The sequence below is a fragment of the Bison bison genome, unplaced genomic scaffold (assembly GCF_000754665.1).
Source record: "Bison bison bison isolate TAMUID 2011002044 unplaced genomic scaffold, Bison_UMD1.0 scf7180017864452, whole genome shotgun sequence".
Lineage (NCBI taxonomy): Eukaryota > Metazoa > Chordata > Mammalia > Artiodactyla > Bovidae > Bison > Bison bison.
In genome coordinates this window covers 3,774,627-3,789,590 of record NW_011495014.1, presented here as the reverse complement: position 1 = coordinate 3,789,590, position 14,964 = coordinate 3,774,627, and the positions used below count along the sequence as shown (strand labels likewise).

The 14,964-nt window shown below is 34.9% G+C and overlaps 1 protein-coding gene across 5 annotated transcripts in view; it reads left to right on the top strand.

The window, feature by feature from the left end:
• The window catches only part of SCN2A (sodium channel, voltage-gated, type II, alpha subunit), a 140,200-nt gene that overhangs the window by 94,444 nt on the left and 30,792 nt on the right, over positions 1–14,964 (top strand). For all 5 annotated transcript variants that reach the window (XM_010858948.1, XM_010858951.1, XM_010858949.1 and 2 more), the window contains 3 exons: positions 1,617–1,790; positions 3,733–4,089; positions 9,355–9,834. In XM_010858948.1, the coding sequence (XP_010857250.1) occupies positions 1,617–1,790; positions 3,733–4,089; positions 9,355–9,834 (1,011 nt within the window). The remainder of the gene's footprint in view (positions 1–1,616; positions 1,791–3,732; positions 4,090–9,354; positions 9,835–14,964) is intronic.

The following is a 14,964-nucleotide window of genomic DNA, read 5'->3' as shown; positions in this document are numbered from 1 at the left end:
CTGCAGTCACCATCTCTAGTGATTTTGGAGCCCCCCAAAATAAAGTCTGATACTGTTTCCCCATCTATTTCCCATGAAGTGATGGGACCGGATGCCATGATCTTCGTTTTCTGAATGTTGAGCTTTAAGCCAACTTTTTAACTCTCCTCTTTCACTTTCACCAAGAAGCTCTTTAGTGCCTCTTTACTTTCTGCCATAAGGGTGGTGTCATCTGCATATCTGAGGTTATTAAGTTTTGCATATTTTTTAACCTGAAATTCTATACTAACATTCATGGCTACATGGTAGAGTGATAGAAATGAAAGTCAAAATGAATAAATTCAGGTAACAAAAATATATTGATATCAATGTAACAGGTTTATTAAGTTCTCATGAACCTCCCACCTTGATAAATGAACATATAGACAGGTTCTATATAGATAGTAAATGATATATTCTGAAGGATGATACACAATATTTTTAGACTCTGAAGTAACCATTATTGTTCTGTTATAACCAGATAGGTCTTAACTGATAAAGTTACAATATATATGCTGACCTCTTGTTTTGTACCAGGCATTGTGCTAAATGGTTTACATAAAATCCCTCTTTCTAGGTACCCACAAAGTCAGTCCTCAGGTAGATACTATGAATCTCTGCATTTTACAGTGAGGGGATCTATACCCATGAGAAATTGACAGAGCAATGAAAGCTCTAAATACTGTAACAGAGACTCTAAAAGATATTTCAGAGACTGTTTTAGGCTGTGCCCCCAAATCACAGAACTTTAGGAAAGGACAATAATGGTACCTAGTCCAAATTTTTTCACATATGTAGGAATCACCTCAACATTATCTATAAAAAAGTGAGCAAGGGATAAAATAAGCTTTATGGAGATGAGTATTAGGAAACAGCTCAAATGAGCTTAAGCAAAAATAAGCAAAATAAATTTAAAAAAGTAATTCATTACTTCAAGTAACTAAAGTCCATTTGGGCATAGCTCCAGGTTTTAATCTGTCTAGATTCAAATTCCCAATCAATGTCGTTGGGAGTTAGCTTCTTGCCAGCCTTTTCCCAGTATGTTTCTTTCATCTCTGGCTGGATATTCTTTTGAGGGTAGTGTTCTACCAACTTCTATCCTACTGACACCACTCATTAAGCAGAAGGAGTATGCCTCTTAACTAGTATTTCTAACACAAGCCCAAGTATTGAATACCATCAGCCTGGTTGGAATTACAGAACCATTTCTAGGCCAGTCAGTCTGGGTCTAGGGTTAGAATGCCCTAATAGGTAATCATTTGGTGAGTTTTTGGAAAGCTAGGGAGATCAGAGGAAAAGTCAGGGTGTTGACTGCAATGAGTAACCTGAACCTTTCACTTAAGAATATAAAAGTGAGAATATTAGTTTTACTGTCTGTCTTAATTCTTATATTCTTCATCACTTGATAAACCTTGACTATAGTAAAAAATTAAATATCAACTTGAATACAAACCATTTGAGGATACTAATTTCCTGGGTCTAAATCAATTTTTAAAACTCAGAACTAAATTGTGATTTGTTGGGATTAAATTAAGTTGCTTAATAGTTATTTATGCTTTCAAGAGTCGTCACTCATGTAATAAACATTTCTCACTTAGGTCTTCACTGGGATCTTCACAGCAGAAATGTTTCTCAAGATAATTGCCATGGATCCATATTATTACTTTCAAGAAGGCTGGAATATTTTTGATGGTTTAATTGTGAGCCTTAGTTTAATGGAACTTGGTTTGGCAAATGTGGAAGGACTGTCAGTTCTCCGATCATTTCGACTGGTAAATTAACTGAGAGTAACCACAATATTTTTATAAATAATTTAATTAGTAGTCACCCTTTTCTTGTAAAAATTGAAAGATTTCCCATAGCTTTAATTTTGTTTGAATATATTTCTAACAAAGCAGATGGTAGTTTCTTCTTCATTACAGTTTTAATGCACAGATTAAGTTTAATTCAAATGAACAGCCAATAATTCTCTCCTTAGTAATTGAACGTCAAGGCTAATGGGAAGAGAGAAAATGGAGGTCATACATAATCCTAAATCAAATTAAACAACACAATACATACCTCTCAGGTATATGGGGTTTGCTTAAACATAATAAGGGGCTTGACTGGGGCTTTGGATGGGCTCCAGTTTCTACCAGAGGCTAAGAGATTATGGAGTTGCCCACTTTGCCCCCATACAAGACTCGGGACTGGGTAGAGTGCACAGAGAAGACGACAGAGCTTCTATTCATCTGTGCCTTTAGCCAGGCAGGAAGTCACCAAATCCACTCTCTAAGAAAAGTTGCCTGTATAATATTTTAATTTTAAGGAAAGGCTTTTTCATTTGTTCTTTATATTTAATAAGTTTAGGCCTCTTTTTAAATTAAAAGACAAAATATCACTTGACCCATTTCCATTTAAAATTTGATATGTTTTATTGTGCTGTATATTTGAGTTGGCTCCAACATTTTGTGATTTATTTTCAAACAACAGACATTGTATTTGGTGGTAAAGATAGATTCCTATAGGCAACCTACCTAAATGGTGATTAGTTTCAAGAATTTGTGATCAAGTCTGTTTAGAAATTTCCTTATTATTTTCATTTTTTTTTCAATTTTTATTTTTATTTTTTATTTTTTTAATTTTATTTTATTTTTAAACTTACTATTTTCAAATATGTTAAGATCCTTAGAGCTGTGATTTCCTTTCCTAGTCTTTAGCTGTGGATCTAATTTGAAGCTAGAAGGATTAAAAAAAAAAAATTAGGAGTGATTATATAACAAGTGAAAATGGGCAACTAATTTTTAAAAGCTTAGGAGGTCTTTATGATAATGTGATGCAGTTTAGGAAGGTATTAAGCATAATATCACTATTGTCTTGCTTAGTATATCAGGCTGTTTTGCATTAATTATTCTCTGGGAATAAATTAAAATTTTTGGTTCTTATCTTTGCTCCTTTGGGTCACTTAGTTGCCATTAAATAATGCACTACTCTTAGCCTGACATTTACTGAAGCATCAGAAATAAAATGCTGATGCTGTTTAATGGTAAATGGTACTCTAGAGGCTTCTATGAGCTAATATAACCAATGTGTCAGGCATAGTGGTGGCAAGCCATTTATGCACTATAATGAGTTGATTAATTAAATCACTGAAGACATAAAGGTTGACAAAATACAGCTTTTTATTCAAGTCCAAGTATTTCTTATTTGAATATAATAAATCTCCTTTAAAATATAGCCTAATATTACAACACGCTAAAGGTCAAAGCAGTCTAAGATTTAAAGAAATTAGTTGGTTTTTCCCTTGTATCTTACCTAATTTAAGTGTTAATGTTGTTTACACTTGTGCATTTCAGCATGATATTTCAAGTACACTGAAAAATATATCCATTTTGGGCTTTTAAATAATGAGAGCCTCTATTATAGCCTCTACTTCTCTGAAGCAGTTTCTGCTAATGAATCACCATTAATTTTAGGTATTTCAGCTCCTTACAGAAAAACAAAAAGAATAGTATAAATGCTTATGTAAGATTATGGAATTTAAATACCAATTAAAAAAGAACTGTATTCTTATTTTATTTACAATATATACTATTTCAAAATGAAGAATATAGACAATAGTTTGGCACACAAATAACCCATCACCTAAAACTGAGACACTGTAGATTTTCCCTATAAACAAATATACAGATTCTTCCAAATGCAGAGCAGTAATGACCTTGTTTCTGTTTTCAGCTTAGAGTTTTCAAGTTGGCAAAATCCTGGCCCACCCTGAATATGCTAATTAAAATCATCGGCAATTCTGTAGGGGCTCTGGGTAACCTCACCCTGGTGTTGGCCATCATCGTCTTCATTTTTGCCGTGGTCGGCATGCAGCTCTTTGGTAAGAGCTACAAAGAATGTGTCTGCAAGATTTCCAATGATTGTGAACTCCCTCGCTGGCACATGCATGACTTCTTCCACTCCTTCCTGATTGTGTTCCGGGTGCTGTGTGGAGAGTGGATAGAGACCATGTGGGACTGCATGGAGGTCGCCGGTCAAACCATGTGCCTTACTGTCTTCATGATGGTCATGGTCATTGGAAACCTGGTGGTATGTGGTAAAACATTTTTCTCATTTTCAGTAAAAGATAATGTAACCATCAGGAATGTTTTGTATATTTTTTTAAATCAAGTGTCAATTCTTCATGATGGCAGGAGTCAGTTATAGATCAGACTATAGAAATCTACATGAACTCTTTTTAATATCTGCTTATATTATTTTAAATTTTTTCCCTTTATATTGAACTGTAATTGACATGTAACACAAGCTCTTAAAATATCTTTTGAACCAAAGTTGTTCTTCATCTCTGTACCTCTTACTGTTCCATGGAGAGGGCCATTTTTGGCTTTTATCTTTCCGTTCTTATGCTAAAGCATGGCAGTGCTATTAGACAGTCATTCATTTTATTTATAAATACTAACAATATTGTCACTTGAAAATGTTTCACATTTGGGATCTCTGCAAGTTGGAGTTAAAAAAAAATAGTGATCATCTCAGTCCATTAAAAGCACATCAGTATTTGTTGCATAGAAATGACAGTATGAACAAGTAACACTGACTCAAGAATCATTTGTTATCATTTCTGTGTAAAATGAACTATGCCCAACACACCTCTACTGAGTCCTGGAGGCCTGGGAACGATGGTAGGATGATAAATATGGCATAGTGATAGGACATTTACTCAAACAGGAATAAAAAGAGTAAGTGAAAAAAAATGTGCAAGCAAAGTGTTGTATGTAAAGTTCACAAGATGGAAATGTTGCTTTGCGATGGCAAGGATCATCACAGAAGGCTTTGTCAAAGAGTTCAGACCTGAAAATATCTTTAATTGAGATCTGAGAAGAAAGTAGACCATCCCAAGCCAGGAAATAGTGGACCCAGTGGTTGGGGAAGAAAGGACAATAGATTTATTTGAGAGGGATCAGACTCTCACATGTTAAATTTATTATACTAAGTTGCTTATCAGGCCCCAACTCAATGGAATAGAACAAGGACTATCATAACCAATATTTTAAAGTCTGCAATTTATAGACTTCATTTTCTTTCATACTAAAAGTAACCTCCAATCCCCCAGTCAGTTCACTTCAGTGGCTCAGTCGTGTCCAACTGTTTGCACCTCCATGGACTGCAGCACGCCAGGCTTCCCCGTCCATCATCAACTCCCAGAGCTTACTCAAACTCATGTCCATTGAGTCGGTGATGCCATCCAACCATCTCATCCTCTGTCATCCCCTTCTCCTCCTGCCTTCAGTCTTTCCCAGCATCAGGATCTTTTCAAATGAGTCAATTCTTCGCATCAGGTGGCCAAATTACTGGAGTTTCAGCTTCAGTATCAGTCCTTCCAATAAATATTCAGGTCTGATTTCCTTTAGAGTGGACTGACTGGCTCAGTCCCCCAGAGGAAGAGAAAAGGGAAAGGGAAAAAAACAAAGAATTATTAATTTTTTCTATTTTTTGCAATATTTCAGTCTTCTCAGTATCCTGTTTTTAATTCTGACCTGTTCTTAAAATAACAAGAAACATGAATAGTGTACAATCCAGAAATGTGAACAGTGGCTTATAACAATACACATTTATTAATTATCTCATAATTTCTATAGGTTAGTTAAAAGATTTCTATCAAGATGTTGATGGGAGACAGTTATCTTGACTAAGATTGAAGAATTGACTTCTAATAAGGCTCACTCTCATGGCTGTTGCTGAGAGGTCCCAGTTCAGCCTTACTGGATGTTGGTAGAAGGCTTCAGTTTCTCTCCACATGGATCTTGCCTTGGAGTTGATTATCTTCATGACATGGCAGTTGGCTTTTTCTTCCAGAGCACAAGACACAAAGCAAAGGGCAAGGAGAAAGCTCTTTTTATGTTCTAATCTTGAAGTTGCATTCTGTCACTTCTGCAATATTCTATTGACTAGTCATTAAAAAGAGCTCACATTTAAGAAAAAGGGATTAGACTTTAACTTTTGAAGGGATGAGTATCAAATAATTTTAAAACCACTACAATTCCAGATATAACTTGCTTGATTTCAGAAGATGCAGGAATGCATGGAACAGGAAGAAACAATCACAGGGCTACATAGAAGAAAAACAGAGAAAATGTTGTTGGTTTGTATTTTAGATTTGGTTTGATTTCACTTATATATCTGGCATACATTGGAAGAAGAGAATAGAAGGCAGAGAACAGAATCCAACAACAATGAGTGAGAAGACTGGATGCAAGCAATGAAAATTCATAGTGGGGTAGCAGAAAGTGTTTGAGGCCAGACTGTGTAGAGTTTAATTTATGAAAAGACTGATTATGCATTACCGAACTGAATATTTTTTCCTGTAGACAGTTGAACGCTACAGATGTCTTTTTATCAGGAAAGTGGCAATGAGCAGGTGGAATTTGGGTAGAATTTATGGAGCCAGAAAACATAGTGAATTTAAAGAAACTCAACATACCACATATGATCTTTAGTTTACTGAAATAGGACACATTTCTCTAACTGTACAAAGGATTTCAAGTTGAGAAGAGAATTTCAGGAAGTATTCATACCTATGGATGTCATTTGTATTAATTTGGATTGCTACATATACATAAAATGGTATAACAGATAAAATAATAATTTCCATCTATTGGCATATATTTAAATTCTGTACTTTTTTTAAAAAATTGAAGAATCTCCTTATTTACTATAAGTTAAAAAGTATCCCTCCTTTTGTGATATCTTGTATATTTTTTCTAGAGTAACTAAGGTGGTAAAAATATCTGTCATGTTTATCACTATTAAGGAAATATGTTCATATCACATTTCCTTAAATAAGGTTGACTGAACCCAGTGCACTGCTTCTTACAATTCTTCCTTCTCATCCTCACCAAAAAGGTTAATGTCCCGCAAACATAACCTCCTGTAAGCACACATAAACTGCCATGTAATGCTCGGCCACAAGAGGTGTAAGTAATCACTGCCTAGTCCACAGACAAGACAGAGGTGGGGCTATAGATTGCTTTCCCAGGCTATCATCTTGGTTTGCTAACACTATGGCCAGAAATCCTCTTACAGGTTTAAGACAGGTGCTGCAGAAAAAGAATACATTTTTTTTTAAGATTATCACATCTAGAAGTAGCAACCTCTATCTCTAAGTGGGGCATTAGCACACAAGATGGAGAAGGCGATGGCACCCCACTCCAGTACTCTTGCCTGGAAAATCCCATGGATGGAGGAGCCTGGTGGGCTGCAGTCCGTGGGGTCGCTAAGAGTTGGACATGACTGAGCGACTTCACTTTCGCTTTTCACTTTCATGCATTGGAGAAGGAAATGGCAACCCACTCCAGTGTTCTTGCCTGGAGAATCCCAGGGACGGGGGAGCCTGGTGGGCTGCCGTCTATGGGGTCGCACAGAATGGGACACGACTGAAGTGACTTAGCAGCACACAAGAGGGATGTGAAAATGAGTTTTTCTCACCAATTAAAAATCAGGCTAGAAAAAGTACTGATACTGACAATATGTTTCAACCTTGAATCCCAAATGGAAATCATTATTCCAAGAGAATAATTTGGAGTCTGTCCATGACCATGTGTGAAACAGGATCCCAGGTTTCAGTTCCTGAGTAAGCTTGTTGAACTGTATTTCTTTAAATTGCCTTTGGTCACACCCACCACCTTGGTCAGCTGTTACACTGATCAATACCCTTTGGTAATAAAGGAGGTCTAGAAAAAGAGATTAGATTGAAAACAAAAAAAGGTAAATTGAAAGATAGTATAACAGAGAGTAGGTTGGATCATAGTAACAGTGATATAACAACTAAACTTTCTCAAGTGTTTACCATGTGCCAGTAGCTTTGTGAGGGCCACATGGATCCCTTAACTGAATCCTTACAACAATCTTGTAAGCTTAGCACTGAGAAAATAAACTTGATTCTTACCCAATGCTTTAATTCTAATGTGAAAAGGGAATGGACTTATCATAAGATATAACGGTAAAAGACATAATAGATACCTGCTCCAAAGCTTTGAGAGTTGGATCTCACTCTGGGAAGGTTGACTAATATTTGTCAAGAAAAAGTTCCTAATAGAAAAAGTTCATTAATGAACCTTAATCAAATCTAGAAAAAATTATGGTACCAAAATTCAGTTTGATTAGGGATAAAACCCAAAATGTAGCATTTAACTTTTTCTCTTTCATCTATTTTTATCCAAAAAATACATTCAAGGCAAATCACCATAAAATATAACTTCATTGGTAAATTTCAGATGTGAAGGATCAGTCTTAGTACGAGTACTAGCAACCATGGTGTAGCAACTGAAAGATGTCAGTATAGACTCACAGAATTATGTGCAGTCCTTGTTGGATCGTATAGGTTTTTGCCTTTCTTAACACCATTGGTTAGACTGACTCATAACTGGTTAAACAAAGGAACTCTGAGGCTCATTAGCCTATTAGAAAGATAGGAATACAGCAAGAATGCAGCATCCTTTTCGTTGGCGTTCTACTGAAAACCTTTCCTAGAATTCCTCTTCTGTATTATTTACTTTTTGTCTTTGGACCCCTTCAGGGCCATATCCTTTTCAGTCATTGTTCTGTCTGTTTGAATGATCAAGGACTCATATACTTGGTCTTGTGTCCATGAGAGTGTTCTATTTCTTAGTAAATTACCTCTTTTTGAGTGTACATAGCAGATTTATGGTCACTAATCTTTTTGCTAACCCATATCAGTGGGTCCTATTTTTGGAGACTCAAGTTGTTAATCAGTGGTCTGTAACCATTTCCTAATACTATTTGCAACTACTATATAAATCTAGTGGCCATGATTTTCTGAACCAAAAACTGAGATTTTTGATCTAGTGGTAGGTATATATATTTTTTCTAAATTGATGTTATCTAAAGTGCAAGAATACATACAAACATAAAAATAAAATAATATTTAAATATAGTGGAATCATCTTTGGTTCAGGAATAAAAGTATAATAAATTATCAGTGTCCTGAAAAACCCAGGTTACATGGGGAAAATACTTAACATCCCAAACAAAACTTTTCTTTCCCTTTTTCATTGTATAGTTATATAGATAGCAAAAATTTTTCATTTGGAAATGAACTTAATATAGAAGTTTTACATAGCAGTGGTTTTAGTAATTTTGCAATGACTAAAATGTAAATAGTGTTAATGTAGTATTATTGGCTGGGTATTTCTTTTTCCAGGATAGTTTATCATAAATTAGAAAGAATATCTATTAGCAAAAAGTGAGGTGTAAGAACAACTTTGGAAAATTTGTAGTTCGGAGCAATAGAAACAATGGAATGTTTTGATCACCAGTTTTCCTATTGTGTTTTAGGTTCTGAACCTCTTCCTGGCCTTACTCTTGAGTTCATTCAGTTCTGACAATCTTGCCGCCACTGATGATGATAATGAAATGAATAATCTCCAGATTGCTGTGGGAAGGATGCAAAAAGGAATCGATTTTGTTAAAAGAAAAATACGTGAATTTATTCAGAAAGCCTTTGTTAGAAAGCAGAAAGCTTTAGATGAAATTAAACCTCTTGAAGATCTAAATAACAAAAAAGACAGCTGTATTTCCAACCATACCACGATAGAAATAGGCAAAGACCTCAATTATCTCAAAGATGGCAATGGAACTACCAGTGGCATCGGCAGCAGTGTAGAAAAGTATGTCGTGGATGAAAGTGATTACATGTCCTTCATAAACAACCCCAGCCTCACTGTGACTGTACCAATTGCTGTCGGAGAGTCTGACTTTGAAAATTTAAATACTGAAGAATTCAGCAGCGAGTCAGATATGGAAGAAAGCAAAGAGGTAGGAATTTCTACATAAGAAGATATTTTGGTATGATGTTTGCTTTAAACCATCCAGACTTTTAAAAATTATTTTCTTTCTATAAGAAAATAGGAAATACCTATTCATACAATTTCTGTGGCAAAATTGGTGATAGATTAATTGACAATATAAAAGTATATAGCTAAACAAAATATAGTTAACTCATTCTTTCAAGTAGTCACCATTTGGAGTTGCTGATAATATTAATATTCAGGTTAATATGAATTTTTTAAAAGATTTTAAATAATTTTTGATTTGTGAACAATGCCTCAGTTTATCCACTTTCTTCCTTATAATTTTCCCACAATGGTATTTTATTGCATATACTAGAAAAATGCTTGGTGACGGGCAGTTCCAATCCTCATTTTGTTACATTCTTTGCTCTTATGGAATAACAAAAAATGTGATTGTATTTAGTTTTCACAGGCATATATTTAATGGAGATATCATTGGGATCTTGGCTTGATATTTACGTGTAGTTTCATGTTTCCTGAAGTAAACAGTGTTTTGAAGGAAGTGAAGGTAGTGATGATGAATCAGGTTGAAAATATTTTTAACCCCACTGAGCACAGTGCATGCTGTCTAAATGTAAAATTCTAAATTTTCCAACTACAGTAAGACTCTTGGTAATTTAAAGAATTCTTTGATTTACTAGAAGAGTATAAATACCAGGGTATATTCTTGGTTCATTTATAGATTACTAAGCACAGAGTTGGGAATAAAGAGAAGGAATTTAAACCCTTAATGTTTACACAAAAATGAAGCCAGAATTCCCAGCAATTAACACTTGCATAAACAAATAAAAATAACAACCAAAAACAAAGATTCATTCTTTGTTGTTTGAATTGATTGGCAGGAAACAGAAAGACCTCTATTATTATTCTCATCCTAAGAATGATGATTTGGGAGAGTTGGAGACACTGAAGGATGTAATTTAAGTAGTGAAACAGTGTCACAAAAATTAGGGATCAGTTAATAAAATTAAAAGAGCAAAAATATATTTCTAAGAAAGGAACCTTAGATTTTTAAATCAGTTTTACTGTATTTATCATATATAATTATGGGAAAAGATGCTATTTCTGTTTGTTCTTTTTTGTAAGATAGTATTGCTAATTCAGTGATTAGGTGGAAGTTGGTATTAAACATTAACTTCAGAGAAAGTTTAAATATAGTTATGAAAAGTAACATTTAGGTAGCAGACCATAGGTACTAGTTTCACAAAATAACAATGAGATTCAAGGGGGGAATTTTAAAAACCTTGTAGCCTGGAGCAAATAATTGCTGAAATTAGTTGAACTCAAATGTACACTAATAAGCTGAATAATATCTTAATATCTAGTTAATTAAATTTTGGATAAGTGTGTTTGGGCTATGCTGAAGTGGTGGGGCCTAATTTCTTGTATTGTAAGTTTCTAGAAACTAAGGGTTAGTCACTCAGTGTCTGACTCTTTGTGACCCCATGGACTTGCCTGCCAGGCTCCTCTGTCCATGAAATTCTCCAGGCAAGAATATGGTAGTAGGTAGCCATTCCCTTCTCCAGGGGATCTTCCCCACCCAGGGGTGCAACCCAGGTCTCCTGCATTGCCTGCAGATTCTTTACCATCTGAGCCATGAGGGAAGCCCAGACACTAAAGTCAGCATTTAGAAAATAGAATTGGGTCATTAAATTTTATTTTATTTATTTTTTTTCCCTTCTTTTTTTAAATTTTATTTTATTTTTAAACTTTACATAATTGTATTAGTTTTGCCAAATATCAAAATGAATCCGCCACAGGTATACATGTGTTCCCCATCCTGAACCCTCCTCCCTCCTCCCTCCCCATATGTAGTCCCCTCTCATCATTTTACCTAATAGTAAATATCTCCTTTAGAGTAAGGGAGGTCAAATTTTATTTTTATGTATGTTTAATTTAGCTCAGCTGGCAAAGAATCCACCTGCAGTGCAGGAGACCCCAGTTTAATTCCTGGGTCTGGAAGATCCCCTGGAGAAGGGAGAGGCTACCCACTCCAGTGTTCTTGGACTTCCCTGGTGGTTCAGACGATAAAAAATCCACCTGCTGTGTGGGAGACCTGGATTCAATCCCTGGGTTGGGAAGATCCCCTGGAGGAGGGCATGGCAACCCACTCCAGTATTCTTGTCTGAAGAATCCCCATGGACAGAGGAGCCTGGTGGGCTATAGTCCATGGGGCCACAGAGTTGGATATGACTGAGCAACTAGGCACAGCACAGCACATGTTTAATTTATGGTGTTAACTAAAAATTAATTATGAAGAATCAAATGTTGACGTCACCAGTCCATTTAAACCTTTGGCTAAGTTTGAGTATCTTTTGAGGTAGGATAACTTGACATTCACTATTCTTAATTTTCAGAAATTTTAAAACCTCAAACTTCTCCAAAAGAGCATGTATTTTGCCTCATCTCAAACCGTTGTGTTTCACATTAGAGAAATATCTAGTAAGGTGGGGCTTATAGTAGGAAAAATCAAAACTCTCTTCTCAGTTTCTCTTGTAAACATTAGACTTTTTCATGTGTTTTCCATTTGAGTTAGGTATTCCAAAATAACACACGTGAAGTCACTACTTTGGAATTGGAGGCAGAGAGCTGATCTGCCAGTTGAAAGTAGAATTATTTTGTTGTTTTAGCTGTGGAGTCTTTTCAGTACTTGTGTAGAGATTGCTACTTGTGTTTTAAAATTTATTATTTGGTAAAATTTTCAATTATGGCTTTATGTAAAACTTCTTAAATATAAACTCATAAACAAATAAAGGATTAGAGCAATAGCCTAGAAGGGCCTATGTTCAAGTTACAATCTTCTGGCATTTGGTAACTCTACACTAGAAAACAAAAGAGAACTGAAATAAGTATCCAAGAATTACAAGTAGTCCCACCTGAGATATCTTTTTTAGGGTTCTGCCTTCAAGTTACTTTTGTCCGGTCATTTTCTTAATTAGTAGGGTTGGATTTTGGTATTAAGTATCACATGTGAAGTATTAACAAATGGAATAAGATATTTATACTAAATGATATTCTTTCTGATTTGAAATATTAAAGGAAAAAATGGAGCACCTTTTAATTTTTGGAATGCCTATAATGAATGCCTTCTTATAAGGCAGACTAACCAAGTGGACACAGAGGTTATTTAGGTGTTGGAACTAAATCCTCTTCTATTTTATCTTTGCCAAATTTGTGTGATTCTTTGACAGCTTTCTGTAGATTCTCTAGAGTATATCATTTTAAATTCATATGGTAATTGTATGCTTTAACTCAAGTTACTTTGACCGTATGTAATGTCATTCCTTTCATACTTTTGATTTCCAATGCTCGATTTCTTTTATAGAGTTTTAATAATTTAAGCCATGCTTGAATGATTATTTTTCAAAGTAAAATTTATTAGTGCAATATAGTGACCTTCACTGCTTACCGTTCTTACTTCTCACAGGGGTAAAAGCAAGCTGGAGCCATCAAGAATGCAGCTCTGGTGTTTTTTAACCAGCCAGAGACTCCTGCCACCACTTTTACCCAGGTTACCTAAGCAAATTGTACATATATAAATATGATTAGTTTCTAAATGAATTTTGACTGGCCTGCATGTTACTCAGCTACATTCCTTGCCCATCCATTGGCAGTAAAATAAAAACATGCACAGCTGCTCTTATGCTGAGTCATAAAGCATGGTCAGGCAAGTCTGGCAACCCTAACTTTTTAAAAACTGAGGTAGCTGCTAATTTTCTTACATAGATTTTTATAGAAATTACATTCAGTGAAAAATAAAAGTGCATGCATTTATAGATTATTTAATTCCGTTTAACATTACAGAGTTTTGAACATGCTAAGGGTCTAAAGGAGAAATATAAGGTACTCTTTGAAAAGCTCTTGCAGGACGCTTTCACTCCTCTGCCCTTTTCTTAAGTAAATGAAGCCCTTATGAGTGTACTTTGTTGGTAATTTGTTGTTCAGTGTCATATTAAATTTTTCTGAAGGGTAATCTGCAAGTTAGAGCAATCCCTTATTCATGTGCAAACTTTCTAAAGGATGTTTTAATGTGATGATAATGTAAATGGAATGTTATGGTTTTGCTGCCAGCAGCACTGGTACAATTTTTATCTGCTTCATTTCAGAGAAAATGGTATCACTCTATTTAGCACTTGACCAAGAGTATTTTGCCTTTAGAATACAATTCTCCTGGAGAATCTGTTGATATTTACCCCTAAAACTCCTGAGAATGAAAGAAAAGGAAATGAATTTCTTTTGTACACCAAAAAGGAAAGATAGGAAGGAAAGAAGGAAGAAAGAAAAAGAAACAAACAGAAATGTTATAGATGGTATATTCACTCTGAAAAAAGATCTGAAATCTACTTTCTTCATTGTATTGCTCCTCTATACTTTGTGTTTTTGTCTCTCTTTTATTTCATCTAGAACTTCTGGGAAACTTTCTCTTAAAGAATATTATTCAAATATATCATGCAACGCAAACTCATATAGAAAGAAAACCAATGTGAACTCTACTCCTTTCATATTTACTAAATGAAGGGACCTACTAGTAATTCAGCTAAGGCAGTGAGTGTAACACCATTCTCTAGGCTCCATTTAGCAGAACTTTCATTTCCTGATGTTTAAATCACAGTTTTCTCCTAAAATATGTTAACCAAATTGTTCAACCCAATTTAATTTCTTTCAAGAAATGTTAATTAAATGCTTTGTAATTTAGATGCAGTTCCCTCTCCTTCTGCCATTAAAAGCATAAAACAACCCTAACATAAGCACATTTGGCTCTTTGGGTGGAGCAACGATCATGGATTTGGGGGAGCATTTTTTAAAAATATTTCGGAACAAAATATTCAGTCACCGGCACTCTACATTAATAAAAGATAATGCCCTCTATACTGGAGGAATGAGACCAATATCACTAATCATATAAATTAAGACCCCAAATAAAACAGATACCCATATTTTTTCCTGTTATGCATTAATTCTTCAGAAAAGTATGAAATTTGACTCCTTAAGATAATAGCTTCTTTTTCCTGGTTTCTTAGAAAGAGGTAAGATTAGTTTTCCTATTCTCTGAGTTATTATTGTTGTTTAGTTGCTAAGTCACGTACAACTCTTT